The 24722-nt window shown below is 39.2% G+C and overlaps 1 protein-coding gene across 3 annotated transcripts in view; it reads right to left on the bottom strand.

The window, feature by feature from the left end:
* Nucleotides 1-23301, bottom strand: part of LOC149243627 (uncharacterized) — a 164303-nt gene extending 141002 nt beyond the window's left edge. The window contains exons 1-2 of one of the 3 annotated variants that reach the window (XM_089374587.1): nucleotides 23129-23301; nucleotides 22628-22935 (exon numbers count right to left, since the gene is read on the bottom strand). In XM_089374587.1, the coding sequence (XP_089230713.1) occupies nucleotides 22628-22907 (280 nt within the window). In that variant the 5' untranslated portion in view covers nucleotides 22908-22935; nucleotides 23129-23301. The remainder of the gene's footprint in view (nucleotides 1-22627; nucleotides 22936-23128) is intronic. The other 2 variants (XM_089374585.1, XM_089374586.1) reach the window with 2 other exon arrangements.
* Nucleotides 23302-24722: the final 1421 nt, after the last annotated feature.

Raw genomic sequence — 24722 nt, 5'->3', positions numbered from 1 at the left:
GATATATGGATACTTACTTGTCAAGTGAAGATGCTCCTTTGATGGTGATATATTCAACTTGATGTCTTCTTGATTTTGATGATGATGTTTGCTTCCTTGAAGATGACAATGCTTCTTCTAGAGATGTCCTTCTTCAAATATGCTTGTGATGAGATTCTTGATTCAAATAGAGGGAGAACACCATGATTCATTTGATGCTTCTTCTTTGATGTTAAGACTTAAAGCTGCTTCAATGTGTATACCTTCTTTCTTTGAGTGGAGGAGGGGTCCTTGAGGTCTTTTTCTTGTTGTTGCTTTATGATGGTATGATCCTTGAAATGGGTAGTCCTTCTTGATGCTCCTTATAGATTGTTCGGCCCTTACGTATCCCTTCTTGATGATTCCATGTCCTCTTTGATGTCTTAACCTTTCTTGACACTCCTTTTGATGGTCCTTCTTCAAGTTGTCTTTCCTTGTCTTGTCACCTTAGCTCTGATACCATGTTGAGAAATCTAGGGTAGCTAGATTAGGTGATTTCTCTTTGATAACTGCTTGTGACGCATTTTTACTTTACTTAATTAGCTTTTTCTTTCTTTTGATTATGTTTAGTGCTATTATCATCAAACAACTACCAAATCATAACGTACAATGAAAAAAGAGGACACAAGGTGTAGGTGATCAGTCGGTGCCAAAATCTCTCCTCTTAAGAGGAAAACCCAGAAGAATTCTTATCTTCTGATAGAATCTTCAAATAACGAATTCCAAGACCTAAGACCTTTGACAAAGACCCCTCCAAGACCAAGTCAACCTTTCTTCTTGATGATATTTCTTTCCAGCAATTCTGACCCCAACAACATCTTCAACAACTTTGACCCAGCAATTTCTTGTGCAACTTCGACCCAGAAGTTTCTTCTACAACTTCGACCCAACAGTTTCTTCTACAACTTCGACCCAGCAGTTTTTTCTACAACTTCAACCCCAGCAACTATCCAGCACTTCGATTTGCCCAGCAACTATCCGGCATCCGACTTGCCCAGCAACTATCCAGCATCCGACTTGCCTAGCAACTTTCCAGCACTTCAACTTGCCCAATAATTTTCCAGCACTTTGACTTGCCCAGCAATTCAACTTTCTCAACAACTTTAGAAACCCTAAAATAAGAGAGATCCGAAACTTCGATCTTGATTTTCTTCTTCTTATCCTTGATTTTTGTCCTTTTCCAGCTTCTTTCTTGAGGAGATCGAACTTGCTTGAGGTATGTCGAAATGAGGTCAAGTTCCTTCTTATATATAGGATTTCGAAGGGTACAAATTGCTTCCTTGATGTTGACTTGATCTTTCATGTAGGTTGACTTGCTTGAGGCACCATGACAAGTTTTTGGAGGGTCTTTGACTCTAATTTGACTCAAATAATTTTTTCTTTACAATATGTAACATGCCCAAAAGGGTCTTTCGTACATGGCAATAACTCTTATGACTTGATGACTCAAAGACAAGCCCTAGAAGCACTCAATGGGTGCTTGACCTAAAAATAAATTTCCCTTGAACATGAAACCCATGCCTCAAGAATGACAATAATAAATTTATTTTTCTCTTTACAATAAATACATAAAATCATGATTACATTTGTCATTATGAAGACCGATCCTAGTCACATATTTCAACAGTATTGCCAACAATGAGAGTCCCTTCACCTTAAAATTAATCTCCAAAACACTCCTTGTTAAGCTTGACCTACACCACCTCATTGTTGAAAAGTGTAACTAGGTTCAATCTTCATAATGACATGTAATTATGATCTTTGTAAATGATGAAAAGAAGAAAATAAAATTATTTTTATAACGCCTTGCTTCATGGGTTTCATGAGCATGAGTTTTTATTTTAGATGGCTCCCACTAAGAGCCTTTAGGATTTGTCATAAAAGTATGAAGAATATATATGAGTCTATAAAAGTGTCTAATAGCCCTCCAACGACAAGCACAAGTCCTCCTATTCATGTTGGCTTCAAGATGAAGTAACCAACTCATGTCGGCTCACCTATTTGGAGACACACCGGTTCGAGATCACAGGTCGGCTTATTTATGGGTCAACAACTATATATAGGCGTGAAGGCACTTTGCATTTCTACAGTGAGAAACTCGCATATCTCTCTGAAGTTTCGATGGACAATTATAGTGAGGAGTTCGGATGTCAAATCGCAGAACAGAACTCAGATGGGTAGGGAAAGCAAGGATCTTTAAGAACAGAAGTTTGGATGTCTCTATGACTTCGTATGGACAGTGGCAAAGTGAAGTTCGCATATATCTCTGATATTCGGATAAGGATACACAGTCAGACTATGATTCGATGCCACCATTGCTAGGAGAATTCAGAAGGAGAATTCAGAAGGAAGGTCACAAGAGTGTGATAAGATCTCAGTGTTGTTACAAGGAAAAAGGTCTCGGTGGTGTCTCAAAGGGCAGCGAATATGGTTCAGTGTTGTCTTCAGGATTCGATGTTAGAACTGAAGGATAGTTTTGGTATCCTTGACTAACACAGTGACCACAGTTCGATGTCATCACTTATGGTATAAAGTCTGAAGTAGAAGGAACTGTTGAAGAATCAAGTGCACCAATGTATAGTAGGATTCTTCTTGACTTCATAACAATTTGTGAAGTCTTTTTACAATTTGTCTTATTAGCTTAATCTGCCTCTTCTTATTATTAATGCATGTGTGTGTACTTCATCAAACTGCTACCAAAAACATAAGAACAAGAACACAAGATGTTGGCTCTCTGCCAGGGCCAAAACCTCTCTTCTATTGAGAGAAAAACCCTTCCATAAATTTATCTTATTAGAGCTTCTTATTGACCAATGCCAAGTCGTAGACCCTAGAAAAGAATATCCTCCAAGCACAAGTCAAGTCCTTCCTCCTTTTTGCACTTTGTCCTCCTCCTTCTAGCACTTCGTTCTTCTTTCAACTGTTGGTAGACCTTGTTGCAATTGCTCTAGAAGAGGCACTTATTCTTAGTCTATGATGAGACTCCTTCCTTGTGATGATCCCTTCCTCTTGACCAAAAAAGCTTCTTCCTTGAGGTGTAGGTACAGACTTGGTATGACTGTCCCGCAACCCTAATTTCTCACATGTGTGGGAGGTTTACTTGATGTTATAAGCTCTTTCTCCTTCGCTTGAGGCTTCTTCTTCTTCGCTTGAGTAGGAGGCCTTGTAGGCCTAGTTTTCAGCCCAAACAATGAGAGATGTTTAACTGTGAGTTGCTGTTGTCATAACCACAGAGACAACCCTCCCTTTCTCGCACGTGTGGCTATAATTAGCCCTAGAACAGTCCTCTTAAGCTCGATTATGTACCCTTCTTCTTCGCTGCACTTGGAGACTTCTTTTTTTCACCTTTTCATATCCCTTCTTCGTCTTCTTTCTCGCTGATTTCTGAGATGAGTGTGTGTCATTCCGGAGGAGTGGACAGCCTCTATATATAAAGGATTGCCCCTCCTTTAGGCCAACTTGGTGACTGTGGGTTGACTTGTCTTCTTTGCTTCGGATGGGTTCTTTTGATGGTGCCTTTGCTTGGAGGAGACTTGACTTTGCTTGGAGGTGTCTTCTTTGACTCTAATACATAAGTATACTTAGTGTAACATGCCCTTAACGTCTCCAACATAATTCTTTTGACTCTTTGACTCACCTATAGCACTTTAACATGTGCTAGACCTATTTCAATGAGTAATAAACTCATTGACATATATAATAAAAATAATATTTCTTTTCTTGAATAAATACAAATATCAAAAGTACATTTATGAAGATCGAACCTAGTAACATTTCCTTCAACACTCCCTATTACCTAGGGAGGTATTCATACAACATTACAAGGTGTTTGGCTATGTTTCAATCTTGAAGAATGCACATAAGCGAAACCGGATTGGCAAACCATCTATTATAGCATCATAGTAACCATTATTGTTTCCATAGCAAGGCCTTGACTGACAACTCTATCTCTCAATAGATCAAAGCACAATGTTGGCAAGATCAATGACTTATAGACACCTTATTCTGTGAAAGTATTTGAATCTAACACATCAAAAATCCCTACTACAATTTCCGGTTTACTATCTCCTACTTGTTCTTTACATTAACAAGTTATTTAATTGCATAAATATCGAAGTAAACACAAATACAACCTTCACAGATTGTCAGGCCAGGGTAACTCCAGAATGGGCAGAAGAATTTTTGATTGATGATTTCATTAGACAGCTATTGTTTATATACATAAAATGGACGGATCGGTTCATCTTCTTGATGACTGTTCACGTTCCAGGTTACCCAACCGTTGAAGATTAGGTGTGAACATTCCCCCCCTTAATCTGAAGGGATGTTGGTGAGTCCAAGCATCATTCTGAATCTTTCAAGCTTTTCTCTTCCAAGCGCTTTGGTGAAGATGTCTGCAATTTGCTCATTTGTGGAACAATGACGGAGATGGATTGTTTTGGCCTCAACATGATGTCGGATCAGATGATATTTAGTATTGATGTGCTTAGTACGATCATGGAACTTTGGGTTCTTGGCCAACTTTATTGCAGAGGTGTTATCAATCATGAGTGGAGTTGATTGTGCTTGTTTTACCTGCAAATCTTCAAGAATTTTTCTGAGCCACACAATTCCTTTCGTTGCTTCAGCTGCTGCCACGTATTCTGCTTCTGTTGTGGAATCTGCCGGAACTGATTGTTTGCGTGATCTCCAGGAGACAGCTCCTGATCCAAGACTCATAGCATATCCTGAAGTAGATACCCCAGTTTCTTTGTCTCCATCGAAGTCTAAATCAGAGTATCCAATCAAGCTGAAGTCGTCCACCTGTGTATACTTGATTCCAAGGTCTTGAGTTCCCTTCAAGTACCTTAGAACTCTTTTTTCAGCAGACCAGTGTCCCTCACAAGGCTTTTGCATTAACCTGGAGAGGATTCCAACAGCAAATGAAATGTCTGGTCTGGTAGTAGTGAGGTAGATGAGACTTCCTACAACCTGTCTATACTTTGTTGCATCCTCAAATTCCTTTCCTTCAATAGATGTGAGCTTCAAGTTTTGTTCCATTGGAGTAGAAAGAGGATTGCACTCTGTCATGCCAAATCTGTTTAACAAATCTGCAATGTATTTCTTTTGAGAAAGAAATATGGATTTTGGATGTTGGGTTACTTCAATGCCAAGATAGTAATGAGCATAGCCCAAATCAGTCATTTCAAAACTTTTTCCTAATTCTTTCTTTATGGATGCAATATAGCTTTCATTGTTCCCTGTCATTAAAAGATCATCTACATATACCACAAGATATACAACTGTTTTGCCAACTTTCTTGACAAATAAAGTTGCATCATCAAGATCAAAATGTTTGAAGTTGAGTTTCAAAAGATGCTCAGTTAGTTTTTCATACCAGGCTCGTGGTGCTTGTTTGAGGCCATACAAGGACTTCACAAGTTTGCATACTTTGTGTTCATGTCCTTTCACAGCAAATCCTTCAGGCTAGGACATAAAAACATTCTCTTTTAGATCTCCATTCAAGAATGCAGTTTTTACATCCATTTGATGGACTTTCCAACCGTTCTGAGCAGCTAGTGCAAAGAGTGTCCGGATGGTGGCCCATTTTGTTGTGGGGGCAAAAGTTTCCTCATAATCGACCCCTTCCTTCTGTGCAAAACCTTTTGCCACAAGCCTAGCTTTGTGCTTGTCAAGTGAGCCATCAGCTTTGTACTTGTTCTTGTAGACCCACTTGCAGCCAATTGGTTTGGTTCCAAATGGAGGATCAACCAGCTTCCAAGTGCCATTCTTTGTGAGGGCATCATACTCCTTCTGCATCGCTTCTTTCCATTCATCATGAGAAGCAACTTCTTTGAAGGAAGTTGGTTCAAAATCTGTAGACAAGTTCAATTCACAATCATAAGTAACATCCATATCAACAGGTGAATTAGAGTTATCTACATCACCTCCATCTTGTCGGTTTGTATTTCTGGTTCCTGTTTTTCCAATTTCATCAGGATGAACACTTTCAAGTGTCTTTGTCAGCCACTTTGGGGGACCTTTCTGAGATGGTACAGGCTGCTCTGTTGATTGAGTTGGGACTGAATCAAGATTGAGTCTCCCAATTCTATCAATTACATCCCTTAAAGCATCATCCGTTGTTGGAGTTTCATGCAGGGGAGATTGTTCTTCAGAAGAAGATTCCACATGTTGTTCTAGTATAGGAATCCCCCCTTCAAGATGTGGAATCTGATTATCAAATTCTTGAAATGATTTCGTTTTTGCGAATCTATCCAAGCGATCAAGTTGCCGCTCAACAACACTGTCAGATTTGGATGATTCAAGAAAAATGACATCTCTAGATACAACAAACTTTTTATTTACTTCATCATAGAGACAGTATGCTTTAGAGGTGTTTGAATACCCCAGGAAGATACACTTACGACTTCTAGCACCAAGTTTGTTTCTATGTACCTTTGGTATTAAAGCATAACATGTGGAACCAAAAATCCTGAGATGTTTTACCGAAGGAACATGTCCATACCACAATTCATAAGGAGTCTTGTTTCTTATAGCACTAGATGGACATCTATTCTTTATATATGCAGCACATAGAACAGCATCAGCCCAAAACATTATCTTTACATTTTTGAAGAAAAGCATGGATCGTACCATATTCAAGATTGTTCTATTCATTCTTTCTGCTAGCAGCTACACCATTCTGTTGGGGATTATAAGGTACAGTTGTTTGATGTTTGATCCCATGTTGGCGAAGATAGTTTTCAAATTCATTTGATGTATATTCTTTTCCATTATCAGTGCGAATAGACCCAATATGAGATTGTGCATCATTTTCAATCCACTTATGAAAATTCTTGAATGTTTGAAAAGCATCAGATTTGTTCTTCAATAAATAAACCCAACACATTCTGGTGTAATCATCAATAAATGTCATGATATATTTATTTCCATTTGCAGAAGGAACGGGCATTGGACCACATAAATCTGAATGAATGAGTTCAAGCTTCCTATGTGCTCTTGAATGTGAATCATGAAAAGACTGTTTGCTATGCTTTCCTAGAATACAAGCATCACATTGCTTATGTTTTCTAGGAATGGTAGGCAAACCAGCAACACCATTTTTCTTCAACAAGCGGAGACTATCATAGTTTAAATGTCCAAATCTAGCATGCCATAATAAACTTGACGGAAGTGTACCTTCTTCATGATGAGCAATATATGAGAAATGTTGTGCATGAGCAGAGGTTCCTTGCAGTTTAAGAAGTCTTTCTTCTTCTATTCCCCTCATGACAAGTGAGTGGTCAAATGCCTTTCTTACCTCAAGCTTTCCATCAAACATATGAATGGAGTGACCTTGCTAGCGGATGTGGACCAAGGACAACAAGTTTCTCTTGAGTTGTGGGAGATATAGAACATGATCCAAAAGAAAGTCTGGAAGACCAGGCAGTTTAAGCCTGATTGTGCCAAGCCCTGATGGCTTGATTTTTTACTGATCTGCAAAGTATACTGCTCCATCAACATTGTCAGTGAAATCTTCAAAAAAATCTTTCCTATGAGTCATATGACAGGTTGCTCCTGAATCAAGCAACCAATCATTTTTCGAAGAAGCAAGTGAAGCATTAAACAAATCTTCATTTGCTCCAATGTTACATTGTGCCTCAATATAGTGAGCGGATTCAAGTGCTTTACCTTTGTCTGTGTCATCAGTTTTACCTTTCTGCTGATCTCTTCTCTGCTCAATTTTGTCCCATGGTAGCTTGCATGTAGAAGCATCATGTGATCCATTTCGTTTGCAGCAAATGCAATGCAGATCTGCCTTTTCTGCTTGAGAATGTCTGCCCCCCTGCCTCTGAAGTATCTTCCACTTCCTCTTCGTCCACCTCTTCCTCTTGTAGAATCTTGAGCAGGATGCTTTTCTTTATGAGCAAGGCGAACAGTCTCTTCAGAAGATTCAGGGACTGTCTTTTTTCCAAAGGCTTTCTCTCTTTCAGCAAACTTTTTCACAAGAGAGTCAAAGGTTATATCTTTAAGATTTCCATTTGCTTGTAATGACTCAAGATAATTGGACTAGGTAGGATAGAGTGCTTTGAGAAAGGCAATAAGAGAGATATCCAGCTCAACCTTAGTGGATTTAATATCATGCATTATAGACTTTATTTCAGATGCAAGAGCAAGAGGATCATTATTTTTCAGTTCAAGAGTGAAGAGTTTAATCATGAGCTGAACAAATTCAAGTGCAGAATGTGAATCATAGAGTTCTTTCAGCTTTTGTAAAGCTTCAAAGGCAGTGGAATAGGATGAAATATGACGACTTACTTCTTCATTTACAGATGCTGCGATCAATGCATAGGCTTTGCTGTTCTTGTTTTCCCAAATGACAAGTTCTTTATCTGATGTAGGTTGCACAGGGTCTTTGTCTTCTTCTCCGACACACACTCCCTTCCACAACTCATTGTAGATGAGGGTGTGTTTTACCATCCGAGACCATTCAGAATAGTTCTCCTTGCCAGTGAGAACTATTCCGACCATAGAGATGATTGAATGCATTCTGTAAAAAAATTACTTCTGCTGATAAAAAAATCTTTACGTTACAGCCTTCAAATCCTTCTGATATTTGCTAAAAGCATCAGCGTTTCATTGTACATATCACTGCAATACTACTATGTTTTGAAAAAATGCGCAAGGGATCACTTCAATATATCACTTCAATGTATTAATATATCACTTCAATATATCAATTTATCATGCAACACTATAAAACACTCTGACTGATATAACTTTGAATGCTTTGAAAACTGCTTATATAAACGCTTTGGATGATATATATAAACTGCGCAATACTATTTGAACTACCAAACACAGTTTTGTTACCATACGCAGTTTTGTTATCTATCCTCAGCAATGTTCATTCTCAAGGACTTCCCACATACGGCGCCAGATGTTATTTGCAAACAAAAACATGATACATGGCGTTCCCTACTTCACAACAACATTACTATTATGGAACTTGTCTTTGAAAAATTTACTAATACGGATCTGATCATTAACAACTTGCCATGAAAGGCTCCGAATTTCAGAGATCTGGACTGGATAGTTAAAGATACAGTCAGACCAGGCGTAACGTAAGATTAAACTTCGATATATAATGCATATAGATCCGGCTTTTGCACGCGAATCATGTGATAAGCCCTTCCCGACCGATTGGTAGGTTGTTTGGCCATTGATTAAATCAAACAGCGAGCGGGCGATTGCCCACTGAAAAGGAGAAGAATTACAAGAGACTTTACCACACGTTCTTCTTCTTCTCAGGGCAACGGCAATAATGGCCACCGCCGTGGTGGAGAGTATGGAGAAGTTCTGGTTTTGGGGCAATGTAATGTGGTCTGCTTCAATGCCTGCTGCTACTACTCATAGTTGCAGTGATAGTATTGATGAAGAGAGCAGTGAGTTGAAAAACATGGTGGAGGAGCAGACACAACACCAGCTACTTCAACAAACTCGTGTGGGCTTGTTTGAAAGAAGGCACCGCAGGTCTTTGAGTGAGGATAGCCAACGGACTGGTAAACATTCCTGGCAGATGTACCTTGTCAGGCCGACATAGGTGAAAGCATCTTAACAACGGTCTATTCGAATGAGAAAACTACAGATGCGTTAAGATACTGATGCGTTAAGTGAGAATGTTAGGTGATAGAGCGTTAGGGCAGCACAGGCGTGGCAGAGACTCCGGACAGAGGCAGCGTTCAGGACAGAGCTCAGTAATGATATTTCAGGACAGAGGCAGTGGCAGGGAGTTACGACTATTTTAGAACCTGGGACCTGTGCTCTGATACCATGTCAGGCCAGGGTAACTCCAGAATGGGCAGAAGAATTTTTGATTGATGATTTCATTAGACAGCTATTGTTTATATACATAAAATGGACGGATCAGTTCATCTTCTTGATGACTGTTCACGTTCCAGGTTACCCAACCGTTGAAGATTAGGTGTGAACACAGATACATGAATCATGCACTACAGTAAACAAAAACAATAACACAAGGGACACCGTTATTTTTGGACAATTGTCCCTGGAAAAACCCAATGCAGGAAAACCGATGCAGCATATAGAGGGTTTGTATTATTAAGCGGATTCGTGAATACAACTAGGCTACCAAAAATGGCTCACCCAACAAAGAATATCCTTGGTAGTAGTATCTCTACCCGGAGAAAGATATTCTAACAAATCAACAACTGGATGATCAACCCCACAGTGACTCTGATTGTTACTTGTGCTGGACTATGAAAGCTGCTCCAAGCGCTGCTCTAGAACTGTGTCACCCTCTCTCAGTTGATCTGCTCTGTCTACCCCACAGAATCTCCCTAGCGTTGCCTCTGAAGCCCAGCGTCAAACTCTACAGCCCTCTGCACTGCCTTCATTAGCCTCTACGGCCTTCTGCGTCCTCTATGTCAGCTCCTACTGCTTCTGCATCAGCCCTTCTAGGGCATGTGTTGTCTCTCTGGCACTGCGCTGCCTCTCTGATATGTATTCTTCAGCCTCAGATGAAAATCCCTTGTTGAACTGCCCCTCGCTGCAACTGATCACTTGTTCGATTTCCTCAACAAACCTCACCCCAAAAAATCGAACTGATTGATCTCTCCTGGGGTATCTCCAACTGACCCTCAAGCCTCCTCTTATACTTTTCCTATTGACGATTCAACGGCCGAGATTAAGTCCCTAATCAAAGGCTAAGATTGGAACTAGCTTGATCCTCGTCACTTACAACTTTCTCACCTATTTTATATTATTATACATTAATATTTTTATTTTCCCAAGTTTAGACTTAGGGACCCATTAAAAATATTAAGTATTTTAATATCTCTTCATCCGGGTGGAATTTCTCCAAACGATTTATGGGTCTTGGAGATCTCATGTGCCTTAGCCTCTCCACCAAATTTCATGGCTAGAGCAAATCCGATGCTACCAAAAATCAACACTCCCTCTTAGAGAGGAATGTGCTCAAGCAATGCTTCACCATAGAAGCATCACACTGATCTTCCGCATCGGTCCTCTGTGCTGGATGCTTGCCCTGTTGTCCCACATCCACTACACTGTTGCTTCCTGTACTGCTGCCCATGACACTGCCACTGCTACATCTGTACTACAGCTCCCTTTCAACATGTTGTATCATGCTGCCCATAGCACTGCCACTGCTAACTGCTGCACTGCAATTCAGTGACCGAGAAGTAAGTAGCTGACTTCACCCAAATATTGACATCCTGGTCAATCTGGAAGCCTCGTGATGCTGAAGCTACCTCTGCTGTTATCTTTTGCTCCCTCTGCTGCCACTGCGCTGTTGCAACCTCTTCTGTGCCTCTCGCACTGCTGCAACCTCCATTGCGCTGCTACAGACTTCTGCACTGAACCACTGCCTTGTCGCTCCATCACACCTTGCTGCACCCAGCACCTGTCATCATGCTACTGTCGTTAAGGGCTCCCGTAATCATATGTGATCCAAGAGTTTGGGCACCTCAAGGATCCTGCCCGTGCATGTAGTCCTTTCGACTACAACTCTATGTCTCCCCACCTCTTCTCTAGAGTCACATGAGCACTCGTGGCACAATCTTCATCAGTCTCGACATCCTTCTCCGCCTTTGCTGGAGTAGCCTTTGAGTCGAAAGCACTGAGAGGCATAATGTCCCAACTCCCCACAGTTGAAGCACTTGACCTTGGAGATATCTTTCTTCTTCCTCTTTTGAACCCCCTGTTGTCCCACAGATGCTAGAGTTGCATCCTCCTCCTCTTTCTTGATTTGAACTCCCTTACCGCTACTCCCCGCCTTGGTCAATCTCCTAATCTCTTCCTGTCAAAGATCTACCCACATCTCCTCCCAAATGGGGAGAGTCGCTCTGCCCAAAATTCTTTGGACAAACGTCTCCCAGTCCTCCAAGACTACATTCAGAGCAGTCTTGACCATGAACTCTGGATCCAGTGCAGAGCCCATGGAAGTAAGTTGGTCGTGAATTCCTTGCAACCTGAGAAGGAACAGATCTATCTCCTCTCCTTTCTATATCTGATATGACCTCAGTTGATTTTCCAATAACATCTTTCGTTGCACGAAAGAGCCCTGGTATAAGGTGGTCAGCGTCTGCCACATCTCCCTTGTTGTGTTCTTCTCAGCAATGTGTGGTATGACATGATCCTTGACCCTATCTAGGATCATGCATTTCGCATTCGCCTCGGCCTCCTCATACTTCTCATTTGCATTAGGGTCAACTGGGACAACTACGATTTTCAAGGCATAGTCCTCGATGTAATGTTTATCCAGGATTGCCAAGATCCTAACCTTCCAAATGACAAAATTGGAAGCCCCGTTCAATCTGTCTGAATCCCTCAATCTATTTACTACCATCTCTACTCCTCTTCTCTAGACTCCCTCTGAGTCCTGATTTCCCTCTGACTTAGGGACCCATTAAAAATATTAATTATTTTAATATCTCTTCATCCGAGTGGAATTTCTCCAAATGATTTCTGGGTCTTGAAGATCTTATGTGCCTTAGCCTCTCCAGTGAATTTCACGGCTAGAGCACATCCTATGCTACCAAAAATCAACATAATCATTCTCTCAAGGTACATACCCACCCGGGTGTTCACTGAGTATGACCTTCTAGGACTATTCTTATCTTAGGTTCCCAGCCCTCAAAGAATACCTGTCCTCTTGCCTACTCTTGTCTTGGATGCCCTACACATCCTCAAAGAGTATAGGACACCAGATGATTACCCAATCCTCCCATTCTTTCTTCCCAAGTGAAGACAAGAATGTTGTGTCTATCCCTTTTCCAAACGATTTCTGGGTCTTGGAGATCTCATGTGCCTTAGCCTCTCCAGCAAATTTCATGGCTAGAGCACATCCTATGCTACCAAAAATCAACATAAACATTGTCTCTCAAGGTATATACCCACCTGGGTGTTCAATGAGTGTGACCTTCTAGGACTATTCTTATCTTGGGTTCCCAGCCCTCAAAGAATATCGGTCCTCTTGCCTACTCTTGTCTTGGATGCCCTACACATCCTCAAAGAGTATCGGACGCCAGATGATTACCCAATCCTCCCATTCTTTCTTCCCAAGTGAAGACAAGAATGTTATGTCTATCCCTTCCTCTAGAATGAGGAAGACATGTCCAAGTTTCCTTTGACAGGTAACTTGCCCAAGTTTCTTTGTAGTTGGGAACTTGTCCGAACTCCCTCTTAACTAGGGACTTGTCCATTCATCAACAACTTCTTCTTCAAGGGTCCTCCAGCTACTTGATCTCCTTCCTTCCTTCGATGTCATGAAATCTTTGGTCGAATCTTCTTCTTGGTAGGGCACCATCCATTAATCACTTTCCTTCCTGGTTTGTCATGTCATTGCTTCCTTCATGGAAAGTGGCCTTCTTGACATATATCAGGTTCTCTTGTCATTTGGCTACTCCTTTGTCATCTTTCCATGCTTCAGAATACTCTTCTCATGGATGCTTCATTGTACTTGCTTGTTTACATGCTTCGATCTAGTAGCCCTTCATGACTTCATCCTGATATTGCTTCAACATTAAATGGTGCTTTTGCTGGATGGCTTCTTCATCATGACATCTTCGTAGAGTAGAATCAGTTATCTGCACCTTTCATATCTCCAAGGCCTTCATAGGTGTCACGAGTCCTTTGATCTTTTTCCTTCCTTTATCAGAGTTGTCTTGCCTTCTTTCGGGAGATGTCTTCAATGAATCTTGTCTGATAGTGATTCTTTGTGATCATGGTGTTCTTCACATGCTTGATCTCTTTCTTCATGTGCTTCTTCTTGGATAGATTGGTCAACCACCTTCTACTCCTTGTGGGAGCACTTCTTCATTGCCTGCTTCTTAGACTCGTCAACATTTCTTCTTGCTTCTTAGCCACAAATTTTATATTCTTTATGTGAGTATTTCCTATTGTTGACCTTCATTGCATTGTAGTACATGCCTTCGAGCATGTCATTGGTGAAAGAGATTCTTTCATACTTGATCATGTCATAGAATTATTCCCATGACTCAATAATATACATGACTTAACTTTGGTGCATACATACCTCATTTTGATTCTCCTTTAATCATCTTAGCTTCATTTGGTTGTCCTTGGTGTGGCCCTTCTTGCTTCATCTTAGCTTGCCTGCATATCATCCTTTTCTTGAATCCCATGAATGGGACTCCTAATGAGACATTTGCTTTTGTTTATGAATCTTCTTTTGAAGATTCCATCAAAGGATCTTGAAGACCCTTACCCTGCAAATGTTTCTTTCTTTTTGATGATGGAGGTCTTCTAAGATTCTTAATCATGATCAATTTTCTTTCATTGTGGATGAGGTCCTATACTAGGTATGCTCCTTCTACATGAATATCTTGAGCTATATCTACCATGCTCCTATATTCTAGAAGATATTTCTAACCATGCATTTTGTTATATTTATAAATGCTCCTTCTACATGAGTATTTTGAACTCTATGTACATCATGCTTCTAGATTCTAGAAGATGTTTCTAGCCATGCAATTTTATTCTATTTCTACATGCTAGTATACTACTCAAAACTTTGAAAGAAGACTTTAAGTAATGAAGTAGACTTAGTCATAGAGATCCAAATCTTCCTTCTTTTGCTTCTTTTCTTCTTCTTTCACCTCTCGAGTCATGTGAGCTTCTTTCCTTTTTCTTTTGTTATTGTTGTCCTTCTTAAGTTTTGGACAATTCCTTTTCTAGTGTCCATATTCTTGGCATCCAAAGCATTGGATTTTGACATATCTCTATTGTTTGTTCTTCGTGGACCAAATTTGCCAAACTTTCCCTTTTTCTTGGCCATGGTTGCAAATGCTTGCTCCTTTGATCCCACATCCTCTTTTGCTTTGAGTCTAGTTTCCTCTATCTTGCATAGGGACCATAATTCACTTAGTGGGGTAGCTTCCTTCTTTGCATATATGCTTGATGGGAAGTTGCCCCAATCCTCGGGTAGAGCATTGAGTACTACAATTGTCATTTCTCAGTCAGACATGACTTTCCCTAGCTCTTGAAGTTGATCCCTCATCTCAGAGATCTCCATGAAATATGGAGCTATTCCTTCCTTCGATATCTTCATCTTATACAAATCATTTCGAAGAGATATCACTTCTCCAGCTATGGTTACCGAAAATAGCTCTACTAGTTTATCATAGATTTCTTTTGATGTTTCAAGTTTGGAGACATAAGGAATGAGAGAGTCTTTGATGGATTCTATTAGAATGCTTTGAGCTCTTGTCTCATCCTTATTGTACTTGGCTAAGGCTCCAGTTTGTTCCTTAGCAGGGATAGTGATATTCCCTTTGATGTGTTCTAGAAGTTCATTCTCCTTGAGAAGTAAATCAGTCCTCTTCTTCCATGCAAGAAAGTTATTGGTACCTACCAATTTGTTGCTTTCCTTGCAAAAAGACATTGATGTATATTCAGAAGGGGACATATACTTGATAGATTTTGAGATGTAGTGGACTTGCTTTCTCCTTGAAGACTTGATGGCTTGCCTTCCTTAGATCTTGATGTTCTTCAAGTTGCTTTTTCCAAGTGGGCTTACTTGATGATGAGATTTGCTTGATGACTTGTAGCTTGATGTAGGTCCTTCTTTGATTTGCTCTTCTTGTAGGTGCCTTTATGTAAGGCTCTTCTTCTTGCTTTGTAGTCTTCCTTGATGAATGATAGATGGTAGACCTTCTTGTCCTTGAAGTGATTGAGACTTCTTGGCTTGATGCTTCAACCTTGTAGATGTTCTCGAGATTTTCTTCCTTGATGAGTCACCTTATGAGTGTTCTTGAGATGCCCTTTCCTTGACGTGTCACCTTAGCTCTAATACCATGGTGAAGAATCAAGGGCACCAATGTATAGTAGGATTCTTCTTGACTTGATAACAATTTGTTAAGTCTTTTTACAATTTTTCTTGTTAGCTTAATCTTCTTCTTCTTATTATTAATGTGTGTGTGTATTTCATCAAATTGCTACCAAAAACATAAGAACAAGAACACAAGATGTTGGCTCTCTTCTATTAAGAGGAAAACCCTTCGGTAAATTTCTCTTATTGAAGCTTCTTATTGATCAATGCCAAACTCTAGACCCTTGACAAGAATATTCTCCAAGCACAAGTCAAGTCCTTCTTCCTTTCTGCACTTTGTTCCCCCGCACTTCGTCCTCCTTCTTCTGACACTTCGTTCTTCTTTCAACTGTTGGTAGACCTTGTTGCACTTGCTCTAGAAGAGGCACTTATTCTTGGTCTATGATGAGACTCCTTCCTTGTGATGATCCCTTCCTTCCTCTTGACCAAATGAGCTTCTTCCTTGAGGTGTAGGTACAGACTTGGTATGACTGTCCTGCAACCCTAATTTCTCGCACGTGTGGGAGGTTTACTTGATGTTATAGGCTCTTTCTCCTTCGCTTGAGGTTCCTTCTTCTTCGCTTGAGTAGGAGGCCTAGTTTTAAGCCCAAACAATGAGAGATGTTTGACTGTGAGTTGCTATTGTCATAACCACAAAGACAACCCTCCTTTTCTCGCACGTGTGGCTGTAATTAGCCCTAGAACAGTCCTCTTAGGCTCGGTTATGTACCCTTCTTCTTCGCTGCACTTGGAGACCTCTTTTCTTCACCTTTTCGTATCCCTTCTTCGTCCTCTTTCTCGCTGATTTCAGAGATGAGTGTGTGTCATGTTGGAGGAGTGGACAACCTCTATAGAGTACTGTCCCTCCTTTAGGCCGACTTGTTGACTGTGGGCCGACTTGTCTTCTTTGCTTCGGATGGGTTCTTTTGATGATGCCTTTTCTTGGAGGAGACTTGACTTTGCTTGGAGGTGTCTTCTTTGACTCTAACACATAAGTATACCTAGTTTAACATGCCCTTAAGGTCCTCAACATAATTCTTTTGACTCTTTGACTCACCTATAGCACTTTAACATGTGCTAGACCTATTTCAATGAGCAAGAAACTCATTGGCATATATAATAAAAATAATATTTCTATTCTTGAATAAATACAAATATCAAAAGTACATTTATGAAGACCAAACCTAGTTACATTTCCTTCAACGGGAACCTAGATAGAGTAAACGAGAAGGAGGAAGAGGACTTGTGTCTTAGTATTGAAGTGGCTAATAGGTCAAGGGTCTTGGTCTTGGTATTCGTCAATTGGAATCTCTATAAGAATAATTTGTGTGGGTTTTCCTCCTAAAGAGTGAGAGGTTTTGGCCCTGGCTGATAGCCTACATTTTGCGTCTCTTGTCTAGTTATGTTCATGCATTGGTTACTGTTTGATGAAGAAGAACACTAATAATCTAAGAAGAAGAAGATTCTAATCTAAAGAAGTAAAAAGCATTCACAAGCAATTATTAATCGAAGAGAAATCACCTAATGCTAATGCCCTAGATTTCTCAACACCCATTGACCATTGTATAATTGGGAGGATTCACTCTTTCCCAAACAAACTATATCCAATATTTGAGTTGAGTTTTAATTACCTATTGAAAGGTTTCCTTTGGGTGTGAAACTCATCTTGCTTACTCTTAAGGTCTAGAATATTTGCATGGAATGATTTGCTCAGTAGTTAGATGGTTTCTTGTTCTTTGACATCCTAAACCAATATTTTTCGAATAAAATTATTAGTCTCCATTTTTCAAACCCAATTCATGAGGTTGTGAACATCACCCCATAACTGATCCACTCTCATTGTTAAATCTTGAATGTGTACTTACTATAGTTGCTCAAACTTATGTGCTAGATTAGTCTCCATTTTCCAAACCCAGTTCATGAGGTTGTGAACATCACCCCATAACTGATCCACTCTCATTGTTAAATCTTGAATATGGACTTCCTATAGTTGCTCAACTATGTGCTAAGTCCTTGGGTTGATCTACCCCAAGGATTGAAACCTACTTTGTATCCAATACCATCATTATGTACCATTTCAACCTACTGCCAAACCCCTAGGTTGCCACCATAAAGCACAAGGCAAGTTGAGTTGAATCTCGCCATGTGTCGAAAGATGACGGTGGGGTTAAAGGAATTGCAAGAAGGGTAATTGGTGGAATGTTAAAATTGGCAACTATGGCCAAACTCCATGTGGGTCTTCTTATTTATGGCTGCTGATATTATTCTTAGATTCCTCTCGTCGAAAGGTGTAGGATTGATCTAAAGATCATCCGATTCTGACATGTATTCATGGAGATATGAATTTATTTGTGTTATGTGACGATTCGTCAAGGTCGGCCAGCAACCAATTTACCCCATCTTATCCTCAACGTTACACTATAAATAGAGGTGGCTTGCAAGTCATTTTAGACACATCTCTTGTGATCTCTTCCTCCACTTGTTTGGGTTTTGGTGGAAGGAGAAGTCTCTAAGAGAATATGTTGTCCTAAGAAGAGATCTAATCCTAGCCACAAATCTAAAAAGAGGAAGCCCTAGCAACAGTCTAGCTGCAGTCAAAGGAGGATCATCTAGACATAATTAAAGGGGATATGCCATGCCCTAATCCGCATTCTGAAAGAGACTAGGACACAGTCAAAGGAGGACTTATATGCTGCTCATAAAAGCCCTAAACACTATCATAAGGAAGCCCTACTTACAGTTAAGAAGAAGTCTAAACGCAGACCTAAAGGGAGATTCCCTAACTGTTGTTCTATACGAGATCAAGGCACAGTCAAAAGAGAAGGCTCTACACAGTCAAGGAGGGAGCTCAATCCACAGTTAAGGGTGGCCCTAATTCACTGTTAAAGAGGCCCTTATACGTTGTCCTAAGGTGCCCTAATCCGCAGTCTTATCTGCTGCCCTAGCTGCTGTTTATCTAGCCCTTAATCCGCAGTCAAGAGACCTTAGATGCAGTTAAAAGGGAGGCCTTAAACTTCAGTAAAGGAGAACCCTTAGACGCAGTCAAGGAGAGACTCTTAACCATAGCAAGAAGGGGTCTTATCACTGCATGAATAAGCCTGGAAGGACAACACGTTTTTTGTGATTAAAGAAGTTGTTTATCGTATGCTTTGGCCAAATAATGAAGTCATTGTTATATGTTGAAAAGTTGAATAGCATATGCAAATCAAATAAGTACTAATAGCTAGCCAAGTTTGATGATGCTTGTGAGTTGTTCGTTGGAGGTCCATATGCCTATCTTGCTGCTGAGCTAGGCCACATGCCATAGTTAGCAGCAAAGGTTGTTCAAGGGTTGTCTAAGGGTTGCATTATCAAGTCAGTGTTGGATCGCATGGCAATGATGGAGTCTCCCCTCAGCCTCTGAAGAGCTGTATAGTTGATGCCCTAAATCCTGTAGCAGTGACAGCTAGTGCAATAAGCAGTCATCAATATTTTGGGCGCTATATTGGGTCAAGGGTTGACCATGTTCGGCTCAATTGGATGAGCATCCTATTGGTGCCATATAAATGATCTTCAGAAGAAGATTTTGTCTAGTCCAACTAGCATTGACTTCTCTAGTCAAGGGTTTTCTACTACTGTCATAAATATCAGTTTTGTATATTTGTACTATCTCTATCTCTCTGTTGAACTATTGAAGATCATAAGAAGATTTGATCAAGGGTTTCCCCACAATGGGGTTTGTCCTTGGCTGGTGCCACATCTTGTGTCCTCTTGTCTTGGCTTGTCTTCTGCTAATTATGTTTATGTTATATCTGCACTTTACTATCATCTGATGTGATTGCTAATCTGGAATTGATATTGAGCTAATATGAAAAATTGAAGTAAATTGCTCTAAGCATAGAACATACCTAAATTTAAAATGGAAGGACTATAGTTAATGGAATTATGGTTAAAATGGAGAGAAAGGAATGGCAACGAGTGGATGTATAGGGGAGGGAGAGTGGGTATAAAGGAATGGGGAAGGGTTGGCTCATGTAGGAGTAGGCAGTAACAGGAGTGAAGGGTGGGGATGCAAGTGAGAGGTGGGAGGTGAAGGAAGACAAGGTCATGAAGGAGAAGAAAGGGGAGAAGGGGGGAGAGGAAAGGGGCGGTAGGGTAAAGAGATGGGTACATCGACATCGTGAAATAAGAAGAGATGGGTTGGGAAATCATTGTGCACAAAGGGAAGATGTGAATAGCAACTCTCTAATCAAAGGAGAGGATGCAATGAGGCTTGAGTCAAGCAAGCAAAAAAAATCAAGGACCCATGAGAACAACACAAGAAGCAAGAGGGCATCACAAGTAGTGATCGGACATCATGAATAATAAGAGAGAAACATGGTAGCAAGAGGGAAATGTGGCACATTGCCATAGATACCTACCATGGATTTACTCTATCAATAAAACAATAGACTACTTGATGTTTCTCTGGTTGTGCTCTACAAGCAATTGGGGTGATTTCCACGAGGATAAGTTGGGTTGAAGTTCTAGTAGCCATGCATCCCACCCTATGTGGTGCATGTCGAATGGGATGTATGTGGTTGGGTTCTACATATTAACAAGGGCCATTATGTTAACAAGTGAATTGGTGATCTCATCAGTATCCATTGTGAGTGTTGTTGAGTGCAATATAATAGCGTGTCAATTCAATAATAGTTTTTTATTTGAGGGGGTGATTATATTTCCATATTTGCTACTAGAAAAAGGGTTATTTCCTTGAAAAAAACGACAAACTTTTTAAACAAACTTTTGGAAATTGTTTTAATATCATTCATGTACACTCGAATCTATCATAAAATACCATTGGTATAGACTATATAACAAGTTTATTGAATTTACATTGATAGCATTCATGTACTCAAATCCATCTTCAAATACCAATGATCTGATGTAGCATGCCGTATAAAACTAAAGACAATAATTATTGGTTAACCCAACATCAAATTATTAGCTTTATTGTAGAAATTGTTGTACAGCAGCATTTAGCCTAACATTTCCCAAAAGTGGTGCTATGTTACATGGTACTTTAGTACTAAATGCAACTACAAAAATGTTTGAGATGTAGTACAGTACTAAAAGCACTATCATTAGAATTAATTGATCACCCATTTGAAGAAGGTGTTGGTAGATATTTCAACATAACTTATGTGCATTCAATCATTTTGAAATAAACATCGAGTGATCTAAGATACATAATAGTCTCGTGATCAATGCTGCAAGAGGAATATGCTTTTAGAGAAAGTCACAGAAGCCTCATGACATAAATAAAGACAGTTACATGCCACATATCATACTGCCAAAAGACAGTATCATTAGACCTATAGTTTATTGTAACCACTTATTTGAACAAGCTTCTAGAAGTCTAAGTTATTTATACAGCCACTACAAACTGGATGTTATTTCAGGAGGAAATCGAACACAGAACTTGCTACCTTGTAGTTGAGATTTGCATAAAATATTGCACAAAGTTGTTGACACTCCTAGCACAAGCTACTATTGTAATCCATCGTGACTATCCCAAGTAGCCATTAACTGCAGAATATGACCTACCATAACAATCTGCCAAAAGTGGCCCTAGGCCACCATACGCCTTCATACTGGAAGATCATGCTATGTTTCAAAAGAGGCACTGCCTTTAGAATCAACTTCAACATAAGCAATTTGGTTTGTGAGAAAAATCATGAGCAGACTAACCGCAATGATTGGAAATTAGCAAGCAGTTGGTAGTAGGTACAGATATCCCGAGCCACAGTAAGAACGTGTGAGCCTAGTTACGATTGACCCCTGAGCTTTGCCAGCTCAAAAGAAAAAAAGCTGCCTAGAGTGAAACTGGGGTCGGATTAGAGGAATTTACCCTAACATTACAGCCTGTGAAAAAATCCTGCAAATTTACTTTAACAAAACAATCTACACTCTGCTCCTATAAGTCAGCAAGCCACGTGTCGAGAGCCAGCTAGAGCTCAAATCCCCCACGTCGAAAATGACCGCAATTTATTAAAATATCAGTCTGTACTCTGTTACTAGAAGTTACGTGAAATCTGACTTGACACATGAACAAGGGTCAACACTACCCAGATATGCAACGTGGAGCTCTGCGAACAGCTACATGCTCAGATTTCTTTACGTTTGCACACACGGACTGTCTTGGAAAAATTTCAGAAATTGTAGATGTCAAATTACAGGACGCAGCTCGAATTTCCCCTACGATTCAACAATTTGGGAGAACAGACCCTGCAGAATCAAACTTAGCTGCCACGAGGTAAATCCGGTCAGAACCAAATCATTCCTTGGCAATGCCACGTGGCACGCTGCTTAAACAGTGTCTTACTTAAATTTACTTTAACCTAACAGCCGGCTTAGATTACATATCAAATTAGGTGATATTGTAGAATTTGCCCTAAGATTCAGCATTCTGGATTCTGCGAGTTGAGGCCCCTGCCAGAGCTACCTTTAAACTGTCACATGGCAGTTCTATGTAAGAACCAATTCATGCATTTAAAGAACTGTGTTGACGTGAATTTACTTTAACCTAACAGCTCGTTTAGACAAGTTTCTGAATTTTGTTTTTTGACATTTAACATGTAAATGAACGTGGATTTGACCCAAAAAACCAAGATCTGCCTATTTTTCTAAGATTACAGCTCATCCGAACGGCTCACTGTCCTGCAATTTAAATTCGACCTAATCCTAGGGTTCTGAAAAGCCTTTCTTTTTTTAAGAAAATGAAGAGATAATTACCCGAACTGTTTTCGTCTTCGTCATCAGTTGAAGAAGAATAAGAAGAAGAAGTCTCGACCGATTCCTGCCGCCGGAAAACCGAAGAGAGCAACCTCCCCGCGCCGTTTGCTATGGGACTAAGGAATTTCGAAAACCAGCTGACGCCTCCATTACCGTTAGAGATTCTGAGCTCGGTAGGGGCATGGCGCCCGACGAGCGGGCGGTCGTATGGGGTCCTCGAAAAACCGACTCGCCTCCGGGGCCGGAGCTGCTTGCCCCCCGCGCCGCCCACCGCGTCCATAACTATCTTCCTAGGGTTTTCGAGGTGTCTGTTGCGAACAAGCAGTCGATTAATAAGAACAAACCCTAGACGAGAAAAAAAAAGTACTTCAAACGAAACAGAAAGAAAAACGAAAAAGATTTTTGATATCAGATATTTATTGTTGACTTTTATTTATTGTGTTTCAGATATATCCATAACTGAAATGGATAAATCGCTGAAAATTTATGTCCAGAGCGAACCTCTTTCCGTTTCGTCGGAGTCAGGTACATTTCCCAGGAAGTACAAACAAATATTCAAGTAGATGTCACGAGTGGAAATCGATCTTGCGCCACCAGGGTGTTATCAGCACCATATATTGGGAATTGAATCTGATCAACGGAGTAAACTTCTACGGAATCTTCTTATGTTAATGGCGTTGAATTCTATGGAAATTCCCTAAACGCTTATTAATGTACATAATTGTTATAAGATATTTTATTTTATAGGAAGGTGTCAACTTTTATATGTGAGCAACTTAGAATAATAATGTGTTTGTGAGTAATGTATTTATTATAAATAAAACCTTTTAAGAAATTATAAAGAAGCATAAATTTACAATATATTATTGTTTATGGTTATTTATTACATTTCTAAATATTCAAAGTTTAGAATATTATGAAATCAGTTATTTTGTTGTTATAGTAAGATATTGGATTATTTTGTTGTTATAGTAAGATATTATTTATTATATTTGAATATTATGAAATCAGTTATTTGTTATTGTAGCAAGATATTTGATTATTTTGTTGTTATAGTAAGATATTTAATTGGAAGATGTCAATTTTTTATGTGTGGACTAAGAAATTAGATTAATAATATTTTAGATTGGAAGCTTGTCATGAGTTCTACGTTTTAGGTTTATCAGGACCAGGATTAGGAGCAAGATCAAAAGATCGTTAATATATATCTCTGAGACATGCAAGTGAGGAGCAAGATCAAAAGATCGTTAATATATATCTCTGAGACATGCAAGTGTCAGTATCCAACTTTCAAAAGAATAATACAGTCAATATCCAACATTCAAAAGAATAATTAATAACAAAGAACTTTAAAGAATAAAAATTAATATATTCAAAAGTTATTTTTAATTTTTTATTTTAAATTAATTTATTTCATATGTTTGAGAGTAATGTATTTACTATAATAAAATATCTCGAAAAATCATAAATAAGTATAAATTTAACTCGTTGTCTTTATTGAGATTTTTTGGAAGTTTTTGTGGTTTAATTTCTCTAAAATCGAAGTGCCCTAGGGGTTTTTCAGGACGTGGAATCCATATTTTTCAGGGTGTTGAATCCATATATATACAGTCAAAAACCAGTTTAATTAACAAAATCAAGATTTCTTTCCGTCCCATAACCGAAAGTCCAAAAAGTAGCACTAAAGACAACTCCTAAATTTAATATATATTATTTTTATTAAATTATATTTATAAATTCCAAAAAGTAGCAATAAAGACAATTCCTAAATTTAATATATATTATTTTTATTAAATTGTATTTATATTTTGATAAAGTCTTTTGGGTTAATCACATTATAAGTTGTTGGTTCATCTAATGCATTTGGTTCAGGAGTTAGTCGTTAAAAAATAGTTGAATATATATACATATAATCATTTTGTTTTATTTTATTTTATTTTATTTTATGTAATGTATATGTATAATTAAAATAATATTGAATTCAAATTAGTTAGATTAGTTTAATAATAATATAATAAGAATTGAATATTTGTAAATATATAATCATAATTAAAAATAAGTTTAATATATTTATGAAACGGTTATTAAATAAAAT

The sequence above is a fragment of the Pinus tabuliformis genome, chromosome 8 (assembly GCF_031772625.1).
Source record: "Pinus tabuliformis cultivar Carrire ecotype Pingquan chromosome 8, CPIR1, whole genome shotgun sequence".
Lineage (NCBI taxonomy): Eukaryota > Viridiplantae > Streptophyta > Pinopsida > Pinales > Pinaceae > Pinus > Pinus tabuliformis.
The sequence above is the reverse complement of the archived record's forward strand: the minus strand, read 5'-3'. Positions and strand labels throughout refer to the sequence as shown.